Source organism: Neoarius graeffei, chromosome 10 (assembly GCF_027579695.1).
Source record: "Neoarius graeffei isolate fNeoGra1 chromosome 10, fNeoGra1.pri, whole genome shotgun sequence".
NCBI classification, from domain to species: Eukaryota; Metazoa; Chordata; class Actinopteri; order Siluriformes; family Ariidae; genus Neoarius; species Neoarius graeffei.
The window spans coordinates 23,650,377-23,676,203 of NC_083578.1; the positions used below are offsets into that span (position 1 = coordinate 23,650,377).

General features: G+C 41.5%; 1 protein-coding gene across 3 annotated transcripts in view; it reads right to left on the minus strand.

The window, feature by feature from the left end:
- Positions 1-25,827, minus strand: part of ift122 (intraflagellar transport 122 homolog (Chlamydomonas)) — a 190,742-nt gene that overhangs the window by 12,250 nt on the left and 152,665 nt on the right. For all 3 annotated transcript variants that reach the window (XM_060931573.1, XM_060931572.1, XM_060931570.1), the window contains exons 21-23: positions 23,370-23,510; positions 23,151-23,248; positions 14,693-14,793 (exon numbers count right to left, since the gene is read on the minus strand). In XM_060931573.1, coding sequence (XP_060787556.1) covers positions 14,693-14,793; positions 23,151-23,248; positions 23,370-23,510 — 340 coding nt within the window. The remainder of the gene's footprint in view (positions 1-14,692; positions 14,794-23,150; positions 23,249-23,369; positions 23,511-25,827) is intronic.

Sequence of the window (25,827 nt, forward strand, 5' to 3'; positions counted from 1 at the left end):
AGGTTCTTATGCTGGGAATGTAGTGTTTTCCTTTCTCCAAACATAACGCTTCTCATTTAAACCAAAAAGTTCTATTTTGGTCTCATCCGTCCACAAAACATTTGTCCAATAGCCTTCTGGCTTGTCCACATGATCTTTAGCAGACTGTAGACAAGCAGCAATGTTCTTTCTGGAGAGCAGTGGCTTTCTCCTTGCAACCCTGCCATGCACACCATTGTTGTTCAGTGTTTTCCTGATGGTGGACTCATGAACATTAACATTAGCCAATGTGAGAGAGGCCTTCAGTTGCTTAGAAGTTACCCTGGGGTCCTTTGTGACCTCGCCGACTATTACACGCCTTGCTCTTGGAGTGATCTTTGTTGGTCGCCCACTCCTGGGGAGGGTAACAATGGTCTTGAATTTCCTCCATTTGTATACAGTCTGTCTGTGGATTGGTGGAGTCCAAACTCTTTAGAGATGGTTTTGTAATGTTTTCCAGCCTGATGAGCATCAGCAACACTTTTTCTGAGGTCCTCAGAAATCTCCTTTGTTTGTGCCATGATACACTTCCACAAACATGTGTTGTGAAGATCAGACTTTGATAGATCCTTGTTCTTTAAATAAAACAGGGTGCCCACTCACACCTGATTGTCATCCCATTGATTGAAAACACCTGACTCTAATTTCACCTTCAAATTAACTGCTAATCCTAGAGGTTCACATACTTTTGCCACTCACAGATATGTAATATTGGATCATTTTCCTCAATAAATAAATGACCAAGTATAATATTTTTGTCTCATTTGTTTAACTGGGTTCTCTTTATCTACCTTTAGGACTTGTGTGAAAATCCGATGATGTTTTAGGTCATATTTATGCAGAAATACAGAAAATTCTAAAGGGTTCACAAACTTTCAAGCACCACTGTATGCCCCATGTCACCTAATGAGTCAGAACAGTATACATTTTGCATTGAGTGCAAGCAGGGACTCCGGCAAAACTAACTATGACAGCATAACTAAAAGGGAAGAGCCAGAAGGTAACACAGATCTGGGGGAGCCCTGGGACATAAAGCAGCCAACCACTACACCGTCAACAAACCCGAGTGAACAAGTGAGAGTGCGGGACAACAGCATTCATCCATCCCAGTTTACCAAAACACTATGCCTGAGGATCCTCCAGATCTACTCCTTTACCCAATAAAAAACTATTAACAAAAGGCTTGACTAAAAAGATGTGCCTTCAGCCTAGAATTAAACACTGAGACTGTGTCTGAGTCCCAAACACTACTTGGAAGGCTGTTCCATAACTGTGGGGCTTTGTAAGCAAAGGCTCTGTCCCCTGATGTAGCCTTCACTATATGAGGTACCAACAAATAGCCTGCACCTTCGATCTAAGTAGGTGTAGTTGGTCATAAAGGACCAGAAATATGCTTAGGTACTGTGGTGCAAGACCATTAAAGGTAAATAGTAGTATTTTATAATCAACATAGAATTTAGTTGGGAGCCAGTGCAGTGTGGATAAGACAGGGGTGATGTGGTCATATCTTCTAATTCTAGAAAGACTCTTGCTGCTGCATTTTGGACGAACTGGAGCTTGTTTATGCACTTACTGGAGCATCCAGAGAGTAAGGCATTACAATAATCCAACCTAGAGGTAACAAAAGCGTGAACTAGTTTTTCTGAGTCATGTCGTGACATCTCATCTCATCATCTGTAGCCGCTTTATCCTGTTCTACAGGGTCGCAGGCAAGCTGGAGCCTATCCCAGCTGACTACGGGCGAAAGGCGGGGTACACCCTGGACAAGTCGCCAGGTCATCACAGGGCTGACACAGACACAGACAACCATTCACACTCACATTCACACCTACGGTCAATTTAGAGTCACCAGTTAACCTAACCTGCATGTCTTTGGACTGTGGGGGAAACCGGAGCACCCGGAGGAAACCCACGCAGAGAATATGCAAACGCCACACAGAAAGGCCCTCGCCGGCCATGGGGCTCGAACCCAGACCTTCTTGCTGTGAGGCGACAGCGCTAACCACTACACCACCGTGCCGCCCCATGTCGTGACATTATATTTCTTATCTTAGCAATATTTCTGAGATGAAAGAAAGCTATCTGGGTAATGTTTTCGACATGAGTTTCAAACAAAAGACTGGCAGCAATGATCACCCCCAGGTCTTTTACTGCTGCACATGAAGATAACAGACTGAAAAAGTGAAATTCTTTTCCCAAGTGATCAAGGTATACCATGTCCAATCAGCAACAAGCATGTGAGGTTCACTAAGGACTACCATTTCCATTTTGTGTTAATAGTGAAGTGTTTTGGGATTTGCTGTTGCATGTCCAGGCCACTGTACAAACCTCTACATCAACTGTTTTAACTGTATAAGATAAGATAGACATACTGTATAATGGGCGGCACGGTGGTGTAGTGGTTAGCGCTGTCGCCTCACAGCAAGAAGGTCCGGGTTCGAGCCCTGTGGCCGGCGAGGGCCTTTCTGTGCGGAGTTTGCATGTTCTCCCCGTGTCCGCGTGGGTTTCCTCTGGGTGCTCCAGTTTCCCCCACAGTCCAAAGACATGCAGGTTAGGTTAACTGGTGACTCTAAATTGAGCGTAGGTGTGAATGTGAGTGTGAATGGTTGTCTGTGTCTATGTGTCAGCCCTGTGATGACCTGGCGACTTGTCCAGGGTGTACCCCGCCTTTCGCCCGTAGTCAGCTGGGATAGGCTCCAGCTTGCCTGCGACCCTGTAGAACAGGATAAAGCGGCTAGAGATAATGAGATGAGATACTGTATAATTTACAGCCCACTTCTCAGATGCAGTTTGTCGGTTTGTAGGGATACACTGTTCAATTATAAGTGGGATGGGGAATATTAAAAATACCAACATTTGTGGCAGATTACGTATGTCCCAGCTCTATAATCTTCTGTTTGACAACTCAATTATTACACAAGACCCATTGCACCTTTACATCAAAAGAAAACTAAGTAATATATTGTGTGTTTTTCTGCATTTTGCTGCTCAGTGCATGTTTGGTCGGCTCCATTGCGAATGACACTTACCGGTATTTGCCCACCTACCAGGACTGGGTTAACCACTGAACCTTTAGATAGAGGGGCACCAACAGGAGAATTAACAGAACTCAAAAGACATGTAGGCGTTGAAATTAGAAAAAAGTATTTATTTTTTTTTTTTACAATTCAAGTCTTAAATTAATTCTCAATTTAAATTATTTTAGTAAGCCAGAGACTCATAGGCTAAAAATAAAATGGCACAATCTATAAGTGGGTTGCATCTGAGGTCACATCCGCTTTATTAGATATGCAAGACATGAAGTGGTGGTCAGCTAAGCTCACTGTTCACAATGCATTACTATCACTGGGGTGCCTTGTTAGTCGTTAAAATGCCTTACGCTTGTGTTGTGTGAATCAAACAAACCGTGAAACTGATAAAAGTTTCTTCCGGGTTCCCCGTGAAGTGATCAAGGGTGAAAGAGCAAAGGATTTTACCAAAAGACGACAAGAAAGGTGGCTCTTAAACCTTTCGCTGCGATGGAGGGGAACGGAGTCGAAGAACACTTGAATATGCAGTGATCACTTCGTGAAAGGTTTGTAAATTCCTCTGATTTATTTCGTTTGGATTCGCAAATCACTTTCCTCACTATTTTTCATTTTTCCGTAATGTTTTGAAGTTCAGGAGACACTTCAGTCCTCATGTGTTTTTGTTTACTGTTTGACTGCGGTTGCCATATTGTAAACTAACGTGTATATAATACGCATAATACCCAGGTCTTTAACAGAGTTTCTGTGGATCTTTGTGAATGATTTACCCAGAAGAGAAGAGCAGGGAGGATTGAGAATCGAACGGCTGTGGTTTGTTTACACCCGATACTAAAACTTGCAGCATCCTAGCAACCATCACAAAGACGCATACAAAAAAGCCCAAACATTCCTACTTACCCGGGCATAAACGAAACAGGATTTATCTTGTAGTGTCCTGATCCGCAGATCTTTAACCCAGCCACATATAAAAAGCTGTACTCCTCCATGCTCTTCCAGCTTTTCATCTGTTTGGCCGTGTAGAATGATATCTGCAGCACCAGGTAGTTTGAGATGTCGGGGAACTCAACTGATGGATCATTTTCCAACTCCAAGGAAAAATCCTTCTTTGATAATGTGTAAGGAGCTATCCCATCGCAAACAGCAACCTTCTGAAGGTATCTTGACGATGCATTGGCCTCGAAACTGCAAAAATAGTCGGAGACGGTTTCACTGGCGCTTTACAAAACGGCAGACAAATTGGTTCTGGTGGGCTACTGCATAAACTCCACAGATGGGATGTAACATGCAGGCGCAAGTTGACTGAGCGGGATATTAATTTTTGAACAGGGATTTTTGGATGATGTTACCCAGATCAACTGTCTGCAGTCTGGAATTGGTTTGCCTGACCACCATTACATGGTATTTAGCAGACGCTCTTATCCAGAGCAACGTACAACGAGTGCAAAAGTCAGGTACAAGAACTGCTGAACTTCTAGACAAGAAACTTCTAGTGCCAACTGAACAAGTGACAGCAATACCTAGTGTAATATGCTGTTGAAATACCAACACAAACGGCCAAGGAAACAAACCAACCATATACCGGTAAAGTACAACTAACTAGAGAACTCAAACGGCTAACCCCAGGCTAGACAGTACACAGCCAGGGTTGGTCAAGACTGATACGCAGTTACATAGTGGGCAGGGAAGAAGGGGAGAGGTGCAGCCTGAAGAGGTGGGTCTTCAGTCTGCACTTGAAGGTGATCAGGGAGTCGGCAGTTCTGACCTCAATGGGAAGGTCATTCCACCAACAGGGATCCAGGACAGATAGCAGTCTTGAGTGGGCTGGGCAGGAGTGGAGAGGAGGAGGGGCCAGGCGACCAGTAGTAGTGGAGCGTAGGGATCTGACTGGTGTGTAGGGGCAGATCAGACTCTGGAGGTATGCTGGCCCTAACCCCTTGACAGCCTGGTAAGCTTTCACCAATGTCTTAAATTTGATATGAGCTGTGATGGGTAGCCAGTGCAGTTCGGCAAGCAGAGGAGTGACATGGGAAGAACGAGGGAGGCTGCAGACCAGACGAGCTGCAGCATTCTGGATGAGCTGTAGGGGTCTGATGGCAGAAGCTGGAATGCCACCATTTCATTCACTGGAAGTAAACTTGCAAGCAAAAGTTATGTGACTGAATACAACCTACGAAGACCCCGGTTTGCTAATGGGGGAATCATCTAAACCCATTCTGCTGTTACTATCTTGTGTTCTCATTCCTTACATTTCAGTGTGTTCCCAATTCCTGTCACATGTACTGATACTAACAGATGCTTGGGGTTCCTTTTTAAGAAACAGCCCACCATCTTTTCTAAATTGTACAGACGTTCATCAGCCACTTTATTAAGAATGCCTGTACATCTGCTCTTCCATGCAATTATCCAATCAGCCAATTATGTGGCAGCAGTACAATGCATAAAGTCAAACAGATACAAGTCAAAAACTGCAGCTAATAATTTAAGCAAACATCACAATGAAGGGAAAAATGTGATCTCAGTGATACTGATCATGCCATGGACGCTAGTCCCAGATGTGCTGAATTGAGCATTTCAAAAAACTGCTGATCTCTTTGGATTTTCACACACAGCAGTCTCTGGAGTTTAAACCAAATGTTGCAAAAAAACAAAACCCATCCAATGAGTGGCACTACTGTCGGTGGAAATGCTTTGCTTATACATATTTCATAACTTATTATGCCTTACGGCACTTAAGGCACCAACTTAATTTAAGTTGGTATGACCAACTGTCTTTCTCTGTCTACATTCCTGAAGAAATGACTCTGCTGAAGCGCCCAGTTCTTCTTGCAACTTTATAACGTTTTCATACACAGTCTTGTGGTGGAATCCAACTTTACTCAACTTTTAATCTACAAACATTAACCTCTTTGTGTTTCGTTAGATCACCGTACTACATGAGCAAATCCATTTAAGGTTTTTTTTTTTAAAGATATTTTTTTGGGCTTTTTGCACCTTTATTGGATAGGACAGTGTAGAGACAGGAAATGAATGGGAGAGAGAGAGACGGGAAGGGATCGGGAAATGACCTCGGGCCGGAATCGAACCCGGGTCGCCCGCATTCATGGTATGGCGCCTTAACCACCTGAGCCACGACGCCCCCAAGGTTTTGTTTTTTAATGTACTCTTTGATTTTTTTTGTGTGTTTTACATGTTAACAATATCTTTTCAATGGTATATTTCCAGGTCCAGTTGATACTTTTAATACCGCTGCTATCTCAAGTTGTTGCTAGAGCTTTTCCTTCTTCGATCTCTTTCCTTGATGACTTCCAAGCCATTCCAGCTCTCACCACTGATCACCTTCACATTAACCATCATGCTTGGGGGGGGGCAAAATATCTAAGACCAAGTTTACATTAGACCGTATCTGTCTCGTTTTCTTCGCGGATGCACTGTCCGTTTACATTAAACCGCCTGGAAATGCCGGGGGGTCCACGTATTCAATCCAGATCGTGTCAGCTCCGGTGCTGTGTAAACATTGAGAATACGCGGATACGCTGTGCTGAGCTCTAGCTGGCGTCGTCATTGGACAACGTCACTGTGACATCCACCTTCCTGATTCGCTGGCGTTGGTCATGTGACGCGACTGCTGAAAAACGGCGCGGACTTCCACCTTGTATCACCTTTCATTAAAGAGTATAAAAGTATGAAAATACTGATGCAAATACTGCCCATTGTGTAGTTATGATTGTCTTTAGGCTTGCCATCCTTCCACTTGCAAGTGGTAAGTGATATGCGCTGGGATCACACACACAGCGGCTCAGTCCCGAATCACAGCTCGTGCACTTCACTCGCGTGCTCTGTGAGCTGCGCAAGGCCGGAGTGCGCACCCTCCAGAGGGCACTCGCTGTTCAGGGCGGAGTGATTTGGAGCGCAGGATGCCTGCGGAGCCGAGTGTATCCGTGTATTGGTGTTGCTGTGTGCACGCAAATCGTGTATTGGTGTTGCTGTGTGCACACTAATCGTTTTAAAAACGTTAATCTGATGATCCGCTGATACGGTCTAATGTAAACATGGGCTAAGATCCATCCATCCATTATCTGTAACCGCTTATCCTGTGCAGAGTCGTGGGCAAGCTGGAGCCTATCCCAGCCAACTATGGGCGAGAGACGGGGTACACCCTGGACAAGTCGCCAGATCATTGCAGGGCTGACACAGAGACAAACAACCATTCTCACACACATTCACACCTACGGTCAATTTAGAGCAGGGGTGGGCAATTATTTTTTCCATGGAGCCAGATGAGAAACAGAAAATTTTGTGGAGGGCCGGACCAAAAGGCTGAACTAAATTCTGCATAATATTAATTGTATTTCTTTATATAAAAGCAATAAATAACATTGTTTTTACAAGCTGCTAAGACTGGTAAGAATATGGAAAAAACGAGGTTGCCTTACAAAAAATGTCATTTATTCAATCAAATTTCCCAAAACAATGGTTAACAAAATGTGAACGTTTGTACCTTTTTTTTTCAGTCACATTCACCCCAAAACACAATAAAGACATCGCAATATTGTCTTTCTACTCCAAATACCAAGCAAGATACATCATATTATAATAATGATGCCCACATTTGTAGTTTAAATCACCTCATTTGGTGTTTTTCGCCGGAGATCGGCTCCGGCGCCTGCTGGTGACGTCACACGAAGTGATTGGCTGGACCGTTTGAAGGATGACGTACAAGTTTGTGGTTGGTCTGGACAAATTACGGAAGTAGTTATCGCGGGATTAGGTTTCGTGGGATTTCATGTCATGTTCATGTCGCGCGCATTGCGTTTTTGTTGAACACAACTTCAAAATAAAAGCAATGCACATTCAGTCCATGCATGAGGTAAAATTAGAAAATACGTTTATTTTGTAATTTCTCATTAACCTTACGCGGGCCGGTCAGAATGAACCAAAGGGCCGGATGCGGCCCACGGGCCGGAAAATGCCCAGGTCTGATTTAGAGCCACCAATTAGCCTAACCTGCATGTCTTTGGACTGTGGGGGAAACCGGAGCACCCGGAGGAAACCCACACAGACACAGGGAGAACATGCAAACTCCACACAGAAAGGCCTCTGTCGGTCACTGGGCTCGAACCCAGGACCTTCTTGATGTGAGGCGACAGTGCTAACCACTACACCACCGTGCCGCCCCCTAACCATAATATAAACAAACTAAAAGAACAATTATTGGCGTCACACACGGACAGTAATCTTTTGAATTTAAATCTCCCTAAAACCTTCAAAGAAGTGTCAAAACTAACTAAACCAAAGCTTAAAGAAATCTGCAAAGGCTTTTCTGTGGACTTTGAGAAATCAATTGGTAATAAAGCGTTTGTAAATATTGTATCGAACGCTTTGAGCATCTCTACTTCAGGTGACAGTCAGCAGCCTTCTTCGTCTCTCAACATGGGTGTTCCAACAATTACTTGCCTGCCGAAGTTAAAAGATTGGCAGGAGAGCTTCTAAAGATCGACACTGATTATAGAACAACCCACACTGACATCGTTTTTGCTGGGTGCTGGTTACGACGAGAAAGCCGTAAGAAAATACAAGATGCTTCATGCATGGGAACATCCATCCATCCAATATCTGTAGCTGCTTATCCTGTTCTACAGGGTCGTGGGCAAGCTGGAGCCTATCCCAGCTGACTATGGGTGAGAGGCGGGGTACACCCTGGACAAGTCGCCAGGTCATCGCAGGGCTGACACAGAGACAAACAGCCATTAACACTCACATTCACACCTACGGTCAATTTAGAGCCACCAATTAGCCTAACCTGCATGTCTTTGGACTGTGGGGGAAACCGGAGCACCCGGAGGAAACCCACACAGAGAATATGCAAACTCCACACAGAAAGCCCCTCGCCGGCCGCTGGGCTTGAACCCAGGACCTTCTTGCTGTGAGGCGACAGTGCTAACCACTACACCACCGTGCATGGGAACACAAGCAAGGAATTCACTCACTCAAGTAAGTACTGTAAACACAGCAAAACTGTCTAATTTTTTTTTTAAGTTTAAGTTGATTTTGATTTCCTTCACTCTGATTTTCCTCGCGCTTATATGCTACCAGATTGCGACAACCTTTGGGCTGTTAGAGGAAGCTGTTAGGACTACAGGGTCAAATACTACATTTGCTCTACCTACATAAACACTAAAAGGGGAAGTACATGTAAGCTTACTGACACTGCATCATTTACACATTGTTTTGGGAGTTGATCCTTCGATAAAGTTGTCCTTTTCAGTTCTTTGACTTATCCTTGTTTTTCGGTTTTCGCGCTTTTTTATGACTAAACACAAAGACAGAGGGGTGGTCGGCTTCATGACTTGGTTCATCAGACTTTACTCCATCACTGAAGCGTGCAGAACACAGTCGCGTGTTGTCTGTCGGTGTAAAATTTTGACGGCGAATTCTGTTTAACCACGCTTTTTGAAACTTAGCTTATTTAGTTAGTCTATAAAACTTTAAATGAGGAAAAGTGGTTTTTTCCCCCATGTGAATTCGAAAAAATGACTGACGTTATCTGACTTAGTAAACATATACAGTCTAGTACCTGGTTACCCCCCAAGGCGCAAAGCATTATGGCTATGTGAAAGTAGAGAATACGTCTGAGAAATTGTATATGAACAGTTTCAATTCAATTGCATTGTCTATGTGTGAGAGTCCATGGTTCGCAGCTATAACAGAGATGACTTCTGAGATCTCATCTCATCTCATTATCTGTAGCTGTTTTATCCTGTTCTACAGGGTCGCAGGCAAGCTGGAGCCTATCCCAGCTGACTACGGGCGAAAGGCGGGGTACACCCTGGACAAGTCGCCAGGTCATCACAGGGCTGACACACAGACACAGACAACCATTCACACCTACGGTCAATTTAGAGTCACCAGTTAACCTAACCTGCATGTCTTTGGACTGTGGGGGAAACCGGAGCACCCGGAGGAAACCCACGCGGACACGGGGAGAACATGCAAACTCCACACAGAAAGGCCCTCGCCGGCCACGGGGCTCGAACCCGGACCTTCTTACTGTGAGGCGACAGCGCTAACCACTGCACCACCGTGCTGCTGACTTCTGAGATATATATATATATATATATAAAAAAAAAAGTGTGTGTGTTATAGAACTTCATCTGTATGCTTAATTTAAGATGGTAGTTACACAGTAGTTTTTTCAACTTGGCAACTTACCATGAGCCAATCCAATTCTTCTTTCTAGTTCCTTATCTGATGTTCCAGGTTCAGAGCGAGATATAACAGCTCCTAACAAGATCAACTGTGAGCTACTGCTCACTTACGTATAGCCCCGCTCTCGCTTATATCAGAATGCAAACAATTAAAGGAATAGAACACTGATTATGAATGTTGACTTCAACAAATAATTAACTCTGAAACAAGTAAGTAAAGAGCAGTGTCTCTCCCCAGGGATTTCAAACAGCATCCTGGTAAACTGTCATTTTGAAAGAGCATTTTGCTGCTTGAAATGGCGTCAAAATCCACACTATATGTTTCGCAAATACGTTCAGTCGGTAAACAAGAAGTTGATGTGCGACAGACCTGAAAACGGTACACACGGTATAGAACCCCAAGCTGAAGCTCGGTACCAAATATCAAACAGCTGTGATTTGTAGTTGCTGAGAAAAGTGTTAGGAAAATTTTGTAAATCCACGCTGTATGTTTCGTAAATACATTCAGTCGGTAAACAGGAAGTCGATGAGCAACAGGTCTGAAAACGGTACACACGGTATAGAACCCCAAACTGAAGCTCGGTACCAAACATCAAGCAGTTATGATTTGTAGTTACTGAGAAAAATGCTAGGAAAATTTTGTAAATCCACACTATATGTTTCGTAAATACATTCGGTCAGTAAACAGAAAGTCAATGTACGACAGACCTGAAAACGGTATACACTGGATAGAACCCCAAGCTGAAATTTGGTACCAAGTGGCTATGATTTGTGGTTACTGAGAAAAAGAGTGTTTCAGACAGACGGAAATACGGACAGACGTAAACCAGTATACCCCCCTTCCTTTGGAGCGGGGGTATAAATACGTAAAGTGTGTTACATTTTCAATAGGTTTATTCTTGATGTTGATACTGCTTGGATACTCCTTATCCTTGAATTTGAAGATCATAGTTTTAGTAGAGGATAGAGGAGAATGACCAGACTAGTTCATATAGCTGACAAAAAGGCTACTGTAACTCAAATAACCACTCATTACAACTGTGGTGAGTAGAAAAGCATTTCAGAGTGCACCTTGGGGTTCCCGCTGGCGCTTGTCATGCTCATCATTGACGAACATAATCCATCAGTGACGAAGAGAAAATTACTAGCGGTCGTCACAGTGACAAATGTGTTCGTCATCGTTATTATAAGTCATCTTTAGAAATCCCTTTCTAGAAAAGTCAAAGTGTAAACAATGAGCACGTGCTTGTAACCAATAAAAATCGACTACACATAATGACCAAATGAGCACCAAGCTTTTGACCAATCGCAATGCATCTTAATTGGCCTGTCTGCTGTAATGGTGTAATTATCTCTGCGTCAAGCAAACAATGTCGCAGTCTAAACTGCGGAAGTTTTTTGGGCGGGCTTCTTCAAGCACTGAAGATGATCTAACGGCCGAAACAGCCATGGGGGAGGCACACTCAGAGTCCCTACCGTCCCCGAGCACATCGGACAGGGTCAGTAATACAGGGGTTGGTTTAAAAAAAATGCCAAAGTGAAAGTGCTATCAGCTGGCAAGCGACTGAAGGGAGGAGCTACATTTCAGGGGGAGTGGTGTGCCGAGTTCCCGTGGTGAATGCATGATGTAAAACATCGTGTCATGCTGTATTTGGTTCGTAAATTGACGGAAAAATAAAGATTCCTTCAGTGTTGGTTGTTCCAAAATTCTTCTCGACTCTGTTCAATTGTAAATCAAGTTTTGTGTTGAAGTAAGAGCTAAAGGGAATCAAAATACCTCTTTTGAATAATTCCCTGCTAAAATAACCTTCAGTAAGCTCAAACTAAAGAGGTTTATTTTAGCCTAATGGTGCACAGGGCGCCCAAAGCCAGGCCTTTCTTATTAGAGGCTGGAGCGGAGTGCAAATTTTATATGCAATGGAAAGGACTGTATCTGTACAAATATTTGAATTGTGCCAGTTTGATTGGTATAAACCTGCATTGAGTCCACTCTGATATGTCGGTAACTAAGAAAAAATACCACTGAGCTCGATATAAAATCCAGAAAGCTCATAAGCTCGTCAGAGTGAAGCTAGCTGGCTGCCATCTTACCACTCCCAACACGGAGCAGAACTGTCATTTAGACAACTGGAAGCTACACAAAACTGGACAAGTTATTTATATAGTTGGTGAGAAAAATTAGAAGAAAAATGCCTACATGTGCAGCAGTGAACTGTACAAATCGTCAGGTCAAAGATTGTGGACGGACGTTTCACCTGTGAGTACTGATAACTAACGTGTGATCATTTTTACACGTGTACATGGCGCCATTTGCGTGGACCCTCTATAGGAAGAGAAAAAAAATAAAGTTTTTGTTGAAAATCTGACACAGATATCCGGGATGAACACTAACTGTCGGATTTGCGATGGAAATGTCCCAGACTCGATCAAAGCCAATGCCTATATTATACACAACTGTTCAAAAGTTTGGGGTCACTTTGAAATGTCCTTATTTTTGAAAGAAAAGCACTGTTCTTTTCAATGAAGATCACTTTAAACTAATCAGAAATCCACTCTATACATTGCTAATGTGGTAAATGACTATTCTAGCTGCAAATGTCTGGTTTTTGGTGCAATATCTCCATAGGTGTATAGAGGCCCATTTCCAGCAACTCTCACTCCAGTGTTCTAATGGTACAATGTGTTTGCTCATTGCCTCAGAAGGCTAATGGATGATTAGAAAACCCTTGTACAATCATGTTAGCACAGCTGAAAACAGTTGAGCTCTTTAGAGAAGCTATAAAACTGACCTTCCTTTGAGCAGATTGAGTTTCTGGAGCATCACATTTGTTGGGTCGATTAAATGCTCAAAATGGCCAGAAAAATGTCTTGACTATATTTTCTATTCATTTTACAACTTATGGTGGGAAATAAAAGTGTGACTTTTCATGGAAAACACAAAATTGTCTGGGTGACCCCAAACTTTTGAACGGTAGTGTATATATAAAGGAAGAAGAAATATATAAAAGAGAAAGGTACACTGTATGAGAGAAAAACTGAAATAATCTCTATAAAAATAATTATAGTAGTAAAAAAGAGCCATTCAAAAATAATGATCAGAGACTGAACTGGAAAAGGAAAAAAAAAAAGAAAAAAAAAAACAGTGAAGCGGAGCGCTATAAAGATATGTAAGGAATGTGGCTAAAGTTGAGAAAATAAGAAGAGGTAATGAAAGGGGGGAAAAAAGTCAGGAGACACTTTCCTTGGGGCAAATGTGATCGAATACCACAGTTTAACACACAAGCCAAATACACGCAATGTGAGTGGTAATATGGTGGCCAGATGGCTTCACTCGTCTCTACAACGGCGAATAGGCTATGAGCTCTCCAGATTTTATATAAAGCCCAGTGAAAAATACAGACTAAGTAAAGGAAGAAATAAGAAAAAGTGAAGAATACTTCTATGGCTTGATTTTTCAAGGACAAAAAAAAGTGGAGAATATTTTTCAGAACCCGGGGGGGAACCCTGGCACCTTACTGAACCTTGAGGCCAGTGGGTTCCAAACATGTCACGTTCCACTCCTGTCAGCCAAGAACCGGCTGGTGAGTGTGTATCTTCTTGTTCTAAATGACGGGACAGTGTGAGAATATTCCTGACGGAGGTGTACTAGGCCAATATCCTGCCACCTACCTTGTAAGGTCATAAACTAGGAAAAAGTTGACGTTCCTGTCGTTAATTTGCTTCTCGCCGCTCACATACTCGGGGCAGAACTGTGAAAGAACAACAAGCTCGTTCTTTCATACCTATTTTTCCTCTATCACTTTTTCTCTCTCGTTGTCAAATAGGAAGCAGCTGCCATATGTTCATTCTGTCAGCGCCAGGAACATCTGGTAACTCCCGAGAAAAGAGCTGGAAGACATCAATAAATGAGAGAGAGAGAGAGAGAGAGAGAGAGAGAGAGAGAGAGAGAGAGAGAGAGAGAAGCACATAGAGGATGTGGATTTGAGATAAAGACGGATAGAGGAGGAAGGGTGTGTGAATGAGACAGAGACAAAGTGAGATATTGAAGACAGGTCCAAATGCCAATTAAATTAAAGTGGCAAAAAAAAAACAACAACCCTGCAGATCTAAATTCATCTTTTGCCTTCACACCGTCATGCTTACTTCCTCTGTCACTCCGCGCCGCCAAGAGGATAAATGAGACAGACTTTCCTGAAATGTTTCATCACTTCATCTGAATTCTTAAATCTAAAGGTGATGTGAGAAGAGTTAATATGCATTCAGTTCACGACTCAAAGTCTCTTTTTCTCTCTCTCTCTGACACACACATACAGAAATGATGAGAGTGTATTCTAAACACTTGATTCAAGTGAGCACTTATTAAAAAGGTCGCTACATGATCAAGCACCCTGCGCACACTCAAGGTTGCTTCATCTGTATGTGTGTTTTGATAAAGGATACACTTTAGAGATGCCCAGAGGAATATCTTTGGTCAAGTTGTGGAAAAGGAATCTTGAGAGGTTGAAGAGAGTCTCTGGCATGTTTGAACTGAAGGGCTCAACCTGGAACACAAAGTTAGAAGCAAAACCAGTCAATCCGCGCTGAGAAAACACATCCATTGGTAAAACCAAACATACAATAAAAAAAAAAAATAAAAATTATATATATATATATATATATATATATATATATATATATATATATATATACACACACACACACACACACACACACACTAGTGCATCTCAAAAAATTAGAATATTGTGAAAAAGTTCAATATTTTCCATCAGTTATTTAAGAAAGTGAAAATGTTATATATTATAGACTCATTAAACATAAACTAAAATGTTTCAAGCATTTTTTTTATTTTAATCAGTATGGCATACAGTACAAAAACATAAAAAAAAACATCTCAAAATATTAGAATATTTCATTTCGAGTTTGAGTAAAACAGTATGAACACAGTGTATCTCTCGGTCTAGTTCAGTACACACAACCACAATCATGGGGAAGACTGCTGACTTGACTGTTGTCCAGAAGATGATCACTGATGCCCTCCACAAGGAAGGTAAGCCACAAAAGGTCATTGCTGAAAAGGGTGGCTGGAAAAGGTGCACAAGCAACAGGGATGGCCGCAGTCTTGAGAGGATTGTCAAGAAAAGTTGATTCAAGAACTTGGGAGAGCTTCACAAGGAGTGGACTGAGGCTGGTGTCAGTGTATCAAGACCCATCACGAACAGACATCTTCAAGAAAGGGGATACAACTTTCGCATTCCTAATATCAAGCTACTCCTGAGCCAGAGACAATGTCAGAAGTGTCTTATCTGGGCTAAGGAGAGAAAGAAATGGACTGTTGCTCAGTGGTCCAAAGTCCTCTTTTCAGATGAAAGTACATTTTGCATTTAATTTGGAAATCAAGGCCCTAGAGCAGAGGTCACCAACCCGTCGATCGCGATCGACTGGTCGATCTCGGAGGCTTTCCCAGTCGATCTTGGGGGATGAGGAAAGAAATTGGAAGATTATACAGAAATATATTTTATTATAATATAATATATATATATTATATAATATAATATAGATTATACAGGGCCTAGAGACTGGAGGAAGAGTGGAGAGGCACAGAATCCAAGGTGTTTGAAGCCCAGTATGAAGTTTCCACAGTCTGTGATGATTTGGGGTGCCATGTCATCTGCTGGTGTTGGTCCACTGTATTTTATCAAGTCCAAAGTCAACACAGCCATCTACCAGGAGATTTTACAGCACTTCATGCTTCCATCTGCTGACAAGCTTTTTGGAGATGCTGATTTCCTTTTCCAGCAGGACTTAGCACCTACCCACAGTGCCAAAACTACTACCAAATGGTTTGCTGACCATGATATTACTGTGTTTGATTGGCCAGCCAACTTGCCTGACCTGAACCCCATAGAGAATCTATGGGGTATTGTCAAGAGGAAGATGAGAAACACCCGATCCAAAAATACAGATACGCTGAAGGCCACCATCAAAGCAACCTGGGCTTCAATAACGCCTCAGCAGTGCCACAGACTGATCACCTCCATGCCACACTGCATTGATACAGTAATTCATGGTAAAGGAGCCCCAACCAAGTATTGAGTGTATAAATGAATATACTTTTCAGAAGTTGGACATTTCTGTATAGTAAATCCTTTTTTTGATTGATCTTAGGGAATATTCTAATAATTTGAGATACTGGATTTCTGATTTTCATGAGCTATAAGCCATAATCATCAAAATTAAAACAAAAAAGGCTTTAAATATTTCACTTTACATGTAATGAATATAGAATATATGAAAGTTTACCTTTTTGAATTAAATTATGAAAAAAAGAACTTTTTCATGGTATTCTAATTTTTTTGAGATGCACTCAAAAAAAATAAATAAATAAATAAAATATATATATATATATATATATATATACACACACACACACACACACACGCCCAATGACCATTTTATTCCTTGACTGTAATATTTAAAAACACTCAAATACTGCATCTACATTCAAACTTAAAAACTGGCATGATCCAAATCATCTCCACATTTCTGTCCGGTTTTCACCTAGCCTCAGGATCAGTGGTCATTTCATTGAACTGCTTATCTAGGACTACTTTCCCAAAATAATTTAAAAGGATAAGTACACATAGAATGACTTGCAGAGCAATCTTTAGAATTAACCTTGTCTCCAGTAAACACCGTTGTAACGGCACTAATACGTACGTATGCAACAGTGTTGTAGTTGAGTCACTAAACCTCGAGTCCGAGTCCCTGGTGTTCAAGTCCGAGTCATTAAAAAAAAAAAAAAACCTCAAGTCGAGTCCAAGACTCCAACCGCACCATTTGACGGTGGCTGTTTTAGCGCCGTTAACATTACTCATGAACAGGTGAATGTGCTTCTCTTTGTCAGGGAGCGTGAAGTATTCTGTCAGAGATGGTTGGGAGACGGATGGAAGTGCAGAAGGTGTGTTTATTAATACAAGTGAAGACAGGTAAACAATCCAGAACGGCAGGCAAAATCATAAAGCGGTGAAACAGGCAATAGGTTGAGCAAGGCACAAACAGGCCATCATAGACCCGGCAGAATCAAAGCCGAGAGACAGGAAATCAGGGATCAGGAAACCAAACAAAGAAATAAGGCTTGGTAATGTGTCAGCAACGCAACTCAATACTTCGCAAAGTAAGTGCGTTTTCACAGTTTTTATATAGGTGTGCTGATTGCAACTTAATCATGCGCAGGTGCGAGTCGTTTACAGCACGTGTGCTGTCCAGAGCGCGCCCGAGAGTCTATCTGATGCACGCGCCAAGGCACACAGGTGTGACACTCTTGCACAAAATTAATGTAGATATAAATATCTTATGCCAAATTATTATGGCATATTACAAAAAATAAAGAAAAAATCAGAGTTCTCGTCTCCAATTTACGAGTCCAAATGCAGTTCATGCACGAGTCTGAGTCCAAGTAATCAGTGCTCAAGTCCAAGTCGAGTCACGTGTCCTTAAAATTAGGGCACGAGTCGGACTCGGGTACTGCAAGCCTGATATGCACAATATCCTTATTTATTCTTTCTACATTCACTGGATATGAGCAATCGCACACTCTGATTGTCTACTCTACAACTAGGATTATCAGCTCATATACCATGAGTAGAGAAAAACAAAATGGCAGAATGTGTTGCTGAACCAACCGAGGACGAAATAAAAACTCGACTTGAAAACAAAACCTCAAAAATCATCACATGTTTAAAAGAAACAGAAATGGCTAAAAGAATGCAGTTTTTTTCCCCCTCAATATCTCCTCTTCCACACTCCAGTCCAGTTGGTGGCGGTAATGCACCTTTAAGTTGGTTTGCCAACTGCCAAAAAAACCCAAAAGAAGAAGAAGAAACCCAAAAAAAATAATTTAAAAAAGCAACAAAAAACATTGAATAAAAGTAAGAACATATCTTTTTTTTCAAGAATTATTATTCTAGCATTTTTCACAAATTGCTACGGTCATTTTGCCGGTTTGTTTACATTCTAAGCGGAAATGATTTTGTTGGATGCTTTGTATAAATTTTTTATTTATCGAATTTGCAAAAGATAAAAATAAAAATGCTCTGTTTCTCAAAATCCAGTGGATGTGGATAGAATAAAACAGTTATTCCACTCAAATCTCGTCGTATATAGCTTATAGCCAATTCAGCACTACGCGCCTCATCGGCTATCAGCTCATGTACGACTCGATTTTGTGGAATAACTGATAAATGGCATCCCACAATGCTAACTTCTGAAAGGAATAATGAAAATATAGCACCAACCAATAAATTAGCACCAGCTATGAATGAGCTCATTCAAAAATTCGAACTGATGAATGGGAACTGTATGTCAATGTAGAATTTATGTTTTTCTACTTTCTGTTATTTTGTTCTCAATGGAGTCGTGATTTCGAAACACGACACCACTGGAAAAGCCGCAATGCTGCAGCTGAGTCTGGAAAAGGGAAATAATTTCAAATACAAGTTGAGTCATTTATTTAAAGATTCAAATCATTTTAGAGACACGATGACTGCTGCCGTGTGTGGTGTAAACAATGACTTTGTCCAAAGTTAGAACAAATCTGGATGTCAGTTTGGATTTGTCAAGACTACAAAAGCAGTAACAGACAGTTGTGCCTTGTAAATGTATTCACCCCCCCACACACACACACACACACTGCCCAGGCTGAAAATTTATAGCTGCACAATTATTTACAAATAAAGAATAAACGTTGTGACCGCATAAGTATTCATGAATGGAGTCCACTGATTGCTTCTCTGACTAATACCCTCCTTAGCCGGTCACTGACTTTTGGTGGATGGTGTCCTGTAGGCAGAACTGCGGTTATGCCATATTCTTTCCATTTTTAATAACATGTTTAATGGTGTTCTGCAGGATCTTCAAAGTTTGGGATATTTTTTTTCCAATAACCAAACCCTGACTGATACTTTTCCAAAACTTTGTCTTGGACTTGATTTCCTGCTCCCCTTCTTAACAGAACTCCAATTCCAAAAAAGTTGGGACGCTGTGTAAACTGTTAATAGAAACAGAATGCGATAATTTGCAAAATCATTGAAAGCCTATATTTCATTGAAAATAGTAAAAAGACAACATATCAAATGTTGAAACTGATATATACACACACACACACACACACACACACACACACACTCATTTTGAATTTGATGTCAGCAACATGTTTCAAAAAAAGTTGGGACAGGGGCATATTTACCACTGTGTTCCATCACCACTCTGTAAATGTTTGGGAACGGAGACAAATTGCTGTAGTTTTGAAAGAGAAATGTTGTCCCATTCTTGCCCGATATACAATTTCAGTTGCTCAACAGTTTGGGGTCTCCTTTGTCATATTTTGTGCTTCATAATGCGCCAAATGTTTTAAATGAGAGACAGGTCTGGACTGCAGGCAGGCCAGTTTAGCACCCAGACTCTTTTACTACAGAGACATACAGTTTTAATATGTGCAGAAAGCGGTTTGGCATTGTCTTGCTGAAAGAAGGAAGGCCTTCCCTGAAAAGATTTTGTCTGGATGGCAGCATATTGCTCTGAAACATGTAAATATCATTCAGCATCAATGATGCCTTCTCAGATGTACAAGCTACCCATGTCATGTGCACTAATGCACCCTCATGGATGCTGGCTTTTGAACTGTGCACTGATAATAAGCCGGATGGTCCCTCTCCTCTTTAGCCTGGAGGACGTGGTGCCCATGATTTCTAAAAAGAATTTCTACTTTTGATTCGTCAGACCTCGGGACAATTTTCCACTTCGCCTCAGTCCATCGTAAAAGACCTTGGGCCCAGAGAAGGTGGCAGTATTTATGGATCTTGTTTATTTATGGTTTTAACTTGCATTTGTGGATGCAGTAATGAACTGTTTTCACACACGATGGTTTTCTGAAGTGTTCCTGAGCCCATACAGTGATTTCCACTACAGACACATGTCTGCTTTTAATGCAGTGTCTCCTGAGGGCCTGAAGATCACAGGCATCCAATGTCAGTTTTCAGCCTTGTCTCTTGCATACAGAGTTTTCTCCAGATTCTCTGAATCTTTTAATGATATTTTGTACCACAGGTGATGTGATCCCCAAATTCTTTGCAATTTTACATTGAGGAATGTTATTCTTAAATTGTTGCACTGTTTGTCCATGCAGTCTCTCACAGAGCGGTGAACCCCTCCTCATCTTTACTTCTGAGAGACTCCGCCTCTCTGGGATGCTCTTTTTATACCCAATCATGTTACTGACCTGTTGCCAATTAACCAAATTATTATTATTTTTTTTTTAGCATTACACAACTTTCAGTCTTTTGTTGTCCCTGTCACAACCTTTCTGAAACGTGTTGCTGACATCAAGTTCAAAATGAGCAGATATTTTTCAAAATACAATAAAATTTCTCAGATTCAATATTTTATATGTTGTCTTTGTACAATTTTCAATGATATACAGGGTTTCCATGATTTGCAAATCTTCACATACTATCTTTATTTGTATTTGGGTTGTATTATGGACTATTTCCTGTAGCTTCATGACCAGTCGCGGCTGGTAGTCTTTCAAACAGGGGAGGCTGGTCGGTTACGATATTTCCAGATTTTAAAAGAAAAAAGAAAACACATCAATTTTGCCCATACTCTTGCCTCTGATCTGGCTGATTGTTGGCAGGGTCACAAACTGTGAAATAACAGGTTCCTTTGGCCCATTAGCCTACTGTCCAACATACATGATGGTGGTGTTGGGGGGGAGGGGTATATTTTAACATTTTATATTTTAAAATTGTGGCATGTTGTTTAAAAACTGATCATTATTAAAAGCAGCTCTTTGTCAGGAACCTCAGCAGTAACAGCAGAGTGTTCTGGAATAGGCACAAGTACTGACCTTGGGGAGCCAAACATTGAAATGTGTGGCACCCAACTCTTTCAATGACACTTTCCCTATATTTTACTTATTTTGACTGAGAAATGTTTTACTGACAATTTTGATAACCCTTCACTTTTAATCCAGGTCTGTAGTGTGAAATGTTCTCGGCTGTGTTTTTGTTTAAAAATGTTTTCCAAATTGTAGCTGTGTTTAATTCATATCCAGAAAAATATATATTCCAATATAATATACTCAGCATAAACATTTTAAATAGATTCTATATTTTTGGTCCATCCATGACATATTACTAAAGTAGCCTATTTACTGTTGTTGATGTGGGTCACTTGCTGTTAGCCAATTCACTTTCTCGTACCAGGAGAGCTGAAAGGAACGAGTATTATTCCCTACCTTTTTCACCAAGTCAATTTGAGGCATTGGTCTACCCTGCTCTTTAATTTTAATTTTTTCCTCGAAAGGAAGACTGGCAAATGGCTTCGCCAAAATTAAATCAGCAATGCTTGGCATCCGTGCGCAGCATTCTTGCTAGCTGACTAGCCCCCTCAAGTTCAAGTTCAGTCACTCAAATAAACAATTTCTGGAACTAAGGTAGCAAACTTGACAACACTATATTTACACTTTATTTACAATGAAAATATATACAAACTAAAAAAGCTGGTAGAAACCGTATGTAATGAATGAAATCGAAATGTAAGCTGATCTCTTACAATACACCACAGCACTTGCGAATCCGCATGGGACTGAACTGAAATTCACCGCTGCCTGTCTATATTTAAAACGAGCTGTCAATCAAAGAAAATATCCGGCCGCTTTCACCAATCACCAGTCTCCTCGCGGAAACTGCCATGTCCCTCGCACTGTGAGGCTGGGAGTCCGTGGACAGGCATTTTCGCAGTATTTGTCCAATAACCATCTTGCATTTTGATATTGAAAAGCGCATCGCTCCCAAATGCCGTTGAAGTGCACTGAGGCTGGGCTGCATCGCGCTGTCACGAGGGGGAAAAACTCACGCACACATTAGGCGAACTGGGGAAAGTTATAACGGAATGATTTCGCACTGTACGGTAGTTGGGTTGAGCACACATATTTCTATGATTCTGGATCTGAAATAGCAATGTTATAAGGTCGGCTATAACATAAGCCTAGCGCAATTCATCCTACACGATGTTCGTCATTTTTAGAGGAGGCTGAGCCTCCCTCGTTGTCTTAGAGCAATCGCCTGTGTTCATGACATACAAGTCCATTTCAGTTCCAGGTTGTAATACTACAAAATGCAGCAAAGTTCAAGGGGTTGAATACTTATCAAAGGCAATGTACACAATGATTTTAAAAGGTTTTCCAACTTATCTGGATAGTTCCTGGTCATATACAGCAAACAACAACAAAAACTAAAACTAGGTATGTTGGATATTATAATAAATTAAAAGCTCATTTCAATGAAACTAGAGAGGAGATGAAGGGATAAAGAAACACAAACAAATGTGTTTTCCAGTTATGTTGGCCTTGATGGAATCCTGGAATCCAAGCAGTAGTTTGCGCTAAACCCGGGCCCATTATGGTCAGGCTGGAACACATTATCAACCCAGGTAAAAACCACAGAGGTGGTTTTCACCGTTTTAAAAGATTCATTTCCAACAGCCAAACTACGTCTTACAGCTAATTAAAAACAAGAGTCATCAGGAGATGACATATCCCCCCCGGCCCCCACATGAAACCTCACTCCAAATTTTCCTAAGTTGAATTGGTTGGCATGGAAATACGGAGAAAAAAAAAAAAAAAAAAATCACAGAAATCCCAAAATGTCAGAAGGCACAACTCATCTAGCCACTTAACATAAGAGTCAGGTTTCGTGAAAAAAATTCCTAATAGTTTTTGAGTTATGCTCCGGAAACTAAAATGTTTACACACAGACAAACAGACTGATAGCTATAACCCCTCGCATTATATGCCAGGGGGATAAAAAAAAAAAAAAAAAGTGGTTTAAAGAAGAATCACCATGTAGCGATGAATGGAGTGATAGACATGATACAGCTCAGCCAAATGCTGAAAACTGTGGAACTTCTTCAACATCTCCTCCCTCTTCTCCTCATTATCTATGGAAATAAATTACACAAAAACAAACATCACTCATTCAGAAAGGAAGGCCAACAATTAGAAAGGAAACTTACTTAAGGACAAAAACCACTAGTTAATTTAATTCTCTCACACACACACCTCGTGCTATATCCAGACACTGCATGGACAGCATCCAGTAGTAGTATGATGCATCGTTGAATCTGCTCTCCACAACAGCATTGTGGGTAAGCTGTTCCAAAACCTTTACAGCCTCTGCTTGCTGGCCAGCCTTGTGGAAAGCTGATAAACAAAGAGAGGAAAAACAAGAAGTGGCATTAACAGGCAATAGGTTAAACAAAATCAACTGTGAGCTACTGCTCACTTACGTATCCCCTCGGCTCTCGCTTATATCAGAATGCAAGCAATTAAAGGAATAGGACGCTTATTATGAATGTTGACTTCAACAAATAATTCACCCTGAAACAAGTATGTAAAGAGCAGTGTCTCTCCCCAGGGATTTCAAACAGCATCCTGGTAAACTGTCATTTTGAAAGAGCATTTTGCTTCTTGAAATAGCATCAAAATCCACCCTATATGTTTCGTAAATGCATTCAGTCGGTAAACAGGAAGTCGATGTGCAACAGACCTGAAAACGGTACACACGGTATAGAACCCCAAGCTGAAGCTCGGTACCAAATATCAAGCAGTTGTGATTTGTAGTTGCTGAGAAAAATGCTAGGAAAATTTTGTAAACCCACGCTATATGTTTCGTAAATACATTCAGTCGGTAAACAGGAAGTCAATGTGCGACAGACCTGAAAATGGTATACACGGTATAGAACCCCAAGCTGAAGTTTGGTACCAAGTGGCTAAGATTTGTGGTTGCTGAGAAAAAGGGTGTTTCAGATGGACAGAGGTAAACCAGTATACCCCCCTCCTTCAGAGTGGGGGTATAATCTCATCTCATCTCATCTCATTATCTCTAGCCGCTTTATCCTGTTCTACAGGGTCACAGGCAAGCTGGAGCCTATCCCAGCTGACTACGGGTGAAAGGCGGGGTACACCCTGGACAAGTCGCCAGGTCATCACAGGGCTGACACATAGACACAGACAACCATTCACACTCACATTCACACCTACGGTCAATTTAGAGTCACCAGTTAACCTAACCTGCATGTCTTTGGATTGTGGGGGAAACCCACGCGGACACAGGGAGAACATGCAAACTCCACACAGAATGGTCCTCGCCGGCCACGGGGCTCGAACCCGGAACCTTCTTACTGTGAGGCGACAGCACTAACCACTACACCACCGTGCCGCCCTGGGGGTATTATAATAATAATAATAATAATAATAATAAATAGGGTCATGAAAAACTGAAGATATATATTTTTATTTTTGGGAAAGATTATGGAGAGTCATGATGTCCTTGCAGGTCATCACCCTTTTGCCACCTTCCTGTAGCTCTCCATGGCAGAGCCGAAACACTAATGCTTGCCTACAAAGCCAAAAACAAACCCCTACCCAAGCTCAACACACTTCTCACACCCTTCTCTGCATCACATTGCCTTTGAGCCAGAAGAACAGCTTGATTTGTCCCACAATTCCTCAAGACACAAGGAAGACACGCATCAAGATTCTTCTCTAGAGTCACCCAGGTGGCAAAATGACCTTCTACTAGCAGTCCAACAGCTGAGAATCTGCCAGTCTTCAGCAAAGGACTGAAGAACTGTCTCTTCAATAACTGCTCTGTGTGAGAATTTGTAAGAATTTTACGTCAACATATTAAAAAAATGAACTAAACTTATCAACAGAATGTGAAGAAATAACAGTTTTGACCTTATGTCAAAGACGTCTCTGGATCGTGTTGCAGAGATATTTATTAAAGTTATCATGCTAGCCAGCCAACCCCGAGACAAGACGGACTCCCCATCTCATAATACCACTTTGTACCTCAAGAGGTGATCGTGAGTTACTGTAGTGTCTGCCCTCAGTCCAACATACAGGTAGGAGGGGAATAAGAATGCCTGTGACGTCACCATACAGGGTCTTACAAAAGTATTCCTCCTCCTTGGCGTTTTTCCTGTTTTGTCGCATTACAAGCTGGAATTAAAATGGATTTTTGGGGGGTTAGCACCATTTGATTTACACAACATACCACTTTAAAGGTGAAAATTGTTGTTTTATTGTGACACAAACAATAATTAAGATGGAAAAAAAACAGAAATCTGGACTGTGCATAAGTATTCGCCCCCTTTCGTATGAAACCCCTAAATAAGAGCTGCTCCAACCAATTCACTTCATAAGTCACATAATTAGTTGATTAAGATCCACAAAGTTGGGTTATAAAAAAATCTCAAACTTTGAATATCCCACAGAGCACCACTGAATCCATTATAGCAAAATGGAAAGAATATGGCACCACTACAAACCTGACAAGAGAAGGCCGCCCACCAAAACTCACAGACCGGGCAAGGAGAGCATTAATCAGAGATGCAACAAAGACACCAAAGAGAACACTGAAGGAGCTGCAAAGATCCACAGCAGAGATGGGATTATCTGTCCATAGGACCACGTTAAGCCATACACTCCACAGAGCGGGGCTTTATGGAAGAGT